Source organism: Drosophila kikkawai, chromosome 2R (genome assembly GCF_030179895.1).
Source record: "Drosophila kikkawai strain 14028-0561.14 chromosome 2R, DkikHiC1v2, whole genome shotgun sequence".
NCBI classification, from domain to species: domain Eukaryota; kingdom Metazoa; phylum Arthropoda; class Insecta; order Diptera; family Drosophilidae; genus Drosophila; species Drosophila kikkawai.
In genome coordinates, this window is record NC_091729.1 from 19249709 (window position 1) to 19254961 (window position 5253).

At 42.0% G+C, this 5253-nt stretch overlaps 1 protein-coding gene across 1 annotated transcript; it reads left to right on the top strand.

Moving 5' to 3' along the window:
* The first annotated feature begins 358 nt into the window (after positions 1-358).
* LOC108076671 (uncharacterized) lies at positions 359-889 on the top strand. The gene is made up of 2 exons (XM_017169602.3): positions 359-519; positions 579-889. Exons 1-2 carry the CDS (start codon positions 377-379, stop codon positions 841-843), a joined length of 408 nt encoding a protein of 135 aa, XP_017025091.1. The 5' UTR covers positions 359-376; the 3' UTR covers positions 844-889.
* Positions 890-5253: the final 4364 nt, after the last annotated feature.

A 5253-nucleotide genomic window follows, 5' to 3' on the forward strand; every position in this document is an offset into this window, starting at 1 on the left:
ACATATTCGGACCGACTCCCTGTGCATTTAGTTAAGCTTCAAGTGAAGACAGCAACGATTCGGCAGTGAAACAAATTGCAGCATTTAAGACCCGTCCCACCACTCCCCGGGATCCTGCCTGCATTCTGCCACTCTGCTCCACAAATTCAGCTTCCGTTCAGCCGGAGTAGAAAACTAGTAGAGAATGTTTGAGCTGGTGTGTGTGCTGGCTGGTGTATACTTGTGTGTGCCGGCTTCTGGCAAACAGTTTGCGTAAAGTTTGATTATGTGTGTAAGCCGGCCAGTATTTTCCATTTCAAGTTGCTACACTTTGCATGTGGCAAATGCTGACGGCCATGTTCGGTACAACAGCTGGCAATTATTAGGACCGAATTCCATGTCGATCTCAACAGGCCTGGGGAGTCCAGTTACCAGGCTCATATACGAACAAGTTTTGCCCCAAAAAAATCAATTTGGATATCAAAAGATGGAGCAACTCATAGCTCGTCGGCGCAAGTACCAGCGCAAAGATGATGAGGCGTAAGTTTATCTACCAGAATATTTATAAGCGATCACATTATTCTTGTGGTGATCTCCAGGAGCCTCTGCCAAATGCTACCCAATTTGAAAAGCAAGTCCTTCAAGGGACTGGGACGACGGGTCAAAACTCAGCTACTTCGAGTCCTGCCCTCCGCTGCTCTGGCCAAGAACTCACTGCGCTTCCTGAAGCGCTGCACCAAGCCCAATCGCCAGGAGTTTCAACGCACCTGCTTGGCCATCGGAGTGGGATTCCTCATCATGGGCTCGATTGGATTCGCGGTCAAACTGATTCACATACCCATCACCAGCATTCTTATGTCCTGAGAGCCAGGAAACTTGAGCGGAAATAAAGTTTCAATTCAACTGCCTAGAGTCGAGAGTTGAGAGTTCGCTGGCCAAAAGCCAAGACAGCCGAGAACAGAGCCAAGCTGGTTGGGTTGACCTCAGGGTGTTGACAGGATCATTCCTCTTCTTGGCCAAGACTTTATTTTTATTACTCTGTGTGAGTAGGGGGAAGAGCATTATGGTTTTGTAGGAATTTGAATTTGAATTTTTATTTTTGTGGTATATATTATATATATATAAGATAGATATATATATATATAAGATGATTATCTTACCTCAAAAGGTTTTGTGATTGGTTCTGCTATGATATCTCTTTGTATTCCATATTGCCAGGTTTCATTATTTTCTATTAAGAAGTAAGAAGAGCAGAGAACTATACGGTATCCTTTAGTCTGCTTACTGGAGTTTCATCTTACAATATTGCCTTTTTTGATTTGCTGGAAAACATTCAGCATTGCCAAAAACACAGAAATATACGTATTTTTCTATATTTGGTGGTGAACCTAATCGAAAAAGGAAGAAAAGGCGAGTTCACAGGTGGAGTCATTCTTGGCTGATAGCTAGAAAGGTGTGAAAAAAGATACAAGCTCATTCAGGCCATCATTTTTAAACCTTTAACTTAAATTTAATTTCTTAAGTTCAATTGAATTCCTTGCTTATTTTCTTGCCAAAGAAACTTGTTCACCAAATCAGTTAAAAGAGCTTTTATCTCGAAACTCGCAGCAGCTGCCGAGGGATTCCAGAGGAATCGACGGCATCCATATTCCAGCTACAGTTGCATTCGCATTGTCACATGTGTCTCCATTTGCCGCTGTTATGTTTTATTGATGAGTCTCGCAAACCAAAATTGATGATGCCTCGATGTCCTCGTTCGCGTCCTTGCGACGTTGAGAGGATGCGAGTGGCGTTGCCTTGTTGTTCCCGCTGTTGCCGCTGGCAAATGGCGAAAATTTATTCAAAACTTCGACGCAGTTGCATCCTTTAGCGGCTCGTCCATGCAACAGGCGTCAAAGGCAGCAGCAGGCAAGGGAAACTCGGGGAAACTGAAGGTAGGAAGGAATATCGCACAGGAAGTCCCTTGAGCATAAGAGTTCTTTTTCGCTGATATGTCAAAGGCGCCGGACGTAAGCCAAGTCTAAAAGAATCGCTGGCAGGAAATTAACTCTCTGACTATATATGGAGTTCGAAGGAGAAGTCGAAAGTCACAAAACTTGGCTTTACTTTTTAAATATCTGCCTAGGAAGGGTTTCATGAATGCAGGTTTATTTTCATTTTTTATGGCAGTGGGTTAATTGGTGTCCTTACAAGGAATGCTTTTATGTTGGTGTAGGTGTGTAGGAGGGTAAGAGCTTTGGAATACCCAATTTTGGAACTTGAAGACAATAAAATGAGGAATAATAACAAATCTGGTATCCTCTTGTACATTTCACAAATTCTATTTAGTGTTTTAGTACTTTATTAGCAATCAAAGATCACAAATAAGGGATGTAAAAGGCCGAATTATTTTTAAACAATTTTAAATCCATATTTCGTTTTATTTAAGACTGATTCCCGATGCCTTGCAGCTCAGAGAGCATCCACACTTCTATTCTATCACACAGCCTGCTGTGGCACAGTTGCCTGCTTCTAGTTCTCTTCTGGATGCATTTTAATTAAAAGTGAAGTGCGGCCATTAATTTGCAACTACAAATTACACTCAATAAAACATGTCTGCCACACTGATTTTTCGGCACGAATCGTGTGAAGGAGAGTGTAGAGAAAGAAGGAGAGAGAGAGAGAGAGAGAGAGACTGGCAATCAATTTGCACTTTGACTACAATTACTGATTTTCGACACTTCAAAGGATTTTATAAATTGCCATTTGCTCTCAGCCCTCACACAAAAAAAAAGTTCTACGTTGCCGCTCTGACTTTGGCAATTTGTTTTGGCCTTTTCTCTTGCCCCCCCACACACACACACACACTCTGTACACACTCACCCTTCTGGTCACATGTGTTTTTTGTTCTCCTCCTGATTGCGCCTACCATGTACAACTTTAATTAACTCAATGTGCGACTCTTGGCCGAAAAGCCAGTTTCTGGGCTTGAAACTAGTTTCTGCAAAGGCTCACAGAGGCCGAGAGCAAAGTGATTTTTTGTTTGGGATGGCAGGCTGCAAATTAGGTTTTGGATGAATGGAAAAGCTAATGAGGGGACACCGAATCGGTCTAGACCAGGTGCGAAAAGTTAAAGACACACTGTGTGAACATGTTGGCACATCTTAACGCAGGGTTTTGTGGCTCGATTTCCATGCAGTGTGAGTCGCGTGAAGCGGAAAACATTTTTACACATATGACTGACGCTGATTGCGTTTGTCACGTCGCCGAAATAAAATTGCTGCCCGACCCCAAAAAAAGTGACGGCTAGGCAAACTGGATAGGTGGCCAAAAAAAACGAAAATTTTGCTAAAGGATCGACTAGGAGATACCTGGTTTTAAATGGAAAACGATTGGTTTATATTCAAATATTCGGAGAGTAAGATTATTAATATATTTTCTTGTTCTTTTTTGTGTTATAGTAAAGTATTTAAATTTATTTTAAAGATATATTGTTATAGCCTTAAACATAGTAGCCGAATCTTAAGCTTATTTCCTCAAGGACCAACTTTTACTATCCTGTATAGTCAAAAATATCTATCCTTCTTCAAGAACCGGGTACTAAAACCCGCAGAGAGGCCGAAACCCAAATGCCCCAAAAGCGAACCCCCTGGCTGTCTAGTTGTTGTTGTGGCAGAGTTGGGCTCTTCTGGCATTCTACTCTTCTACCTCACACCCGCGGTTTTTCTGTGTGTGACTGTGTGCTTTTGTGCCTTTCTTGCATCTGCGCCAAAAAGCCGGCAATGGGAGCGGAATTGCAGTAAAATCGTCATCGATGAACTCGACGACCTCTTTACGCACATAAACACGCACAAACACACACACAAAAAAGGGAGTCATGGCGGAGGCCTCATCCGGCCGGCATTGCGTATACGTAACGTGGCCCCAGCCGATTGTCGCAGTTGCGGAATATTTGCATAATTTAGCGATTGAATTTTATGCTCAAAAGCAAAGCGCAGTAGCAGCTGCTTTTGCCCCTCGTTGTACATAGTACATCAGTTGGATGTGAATGCGGAAGGGGAGCTTTATCCATTTTGCTTTTCATTTATTAATTATATAATTTTTGCTGCATTTGTCGGAGGCCAAGAGCTGCCGAACAGCATCGGCTTCGCAATCGGCTTCATTATTAAGCCGATGATGAAGATCATTCTTGCCGGGGACATGGACAATAATTGCATGCAACATAATTAAAGCCATTAAAGCACTTAAGCTGCCGGAAAACCCACGACATGGCATATGGCCGGGGTCAAAAGGGGACGCTCGGCGGGGTTGCGATAGAGTGGCCACTGGTCGAGTCAGGTTTGCATATGCATAATTATGATGAAAACACATTTAAATGCATTTAATCGGGCGCATAGCCAGCCGGGGGTAGAAGGGGAACAGGAACATGGGATGGCAGGGAATGATGCGGCCGAGGATCGTGGTCAGTGGGGTTTGGTCTACCAGCCAGGGCAGGTGGCTTACGGCCATGGCCCACTGGAAAGGCTTTTAACGTTTATTGGTTTTTATTAAATATTCCGTGCCCATGGCATGGCCGTGCGCATATCAAAAATATATAGAAACAGACTGCTCAATTTATTGGCCTTCAGTCAAAAGGCATATTTAAGTTAGGTGACCATTAACATCTGGCTTGCGGATGCATAGCACCCATAAGTGTTCCAAGATAAACAACTTATTGGTTAAACTTAACAAAAGAAAATATCTTTGAAACAAGGTTGCAGTTCAAAAAGTGCAACCAATGTTTCACAAACTGTAACTTTAGGTTTAATATAACACAAAAGATATTTAATATCAATAGGCCACACAAAAGCAGAAGCTATTACAAACATTTTGGCATACACTTTTCTTACGACTTTCGCTTTTATTTGGCCAAGAATTTAATTCCTAGAAATCAAGTTTAGCAAATAAACAAAATCAGTTTCCCCACATCAAGGAAAATACTATACATATATGAAAAATATGAATTTCAGAGCTAGAAAATACAAAACTTCGATTGGCAAAGAAGGAAATCGAGGTGGCTGTTTGTGGGAGACCAACATTGAATAATCTGGAGAAGTCTACCAAAACTTGTTTGCCGATGGTTGCAGTAAGTGAGGGCAAATCCCATTCGGAGCTGGTGATATTGAAATGTTTACTGATTTGCCTGCTGCAAATTATGTATGCAATTTAAACGAAATTATTTATGTGCGAAGATTTTTCAAATATTTATGCCCAGCCAACAAAAGTGCAAACACACACAAATTCAGATATTTTTAC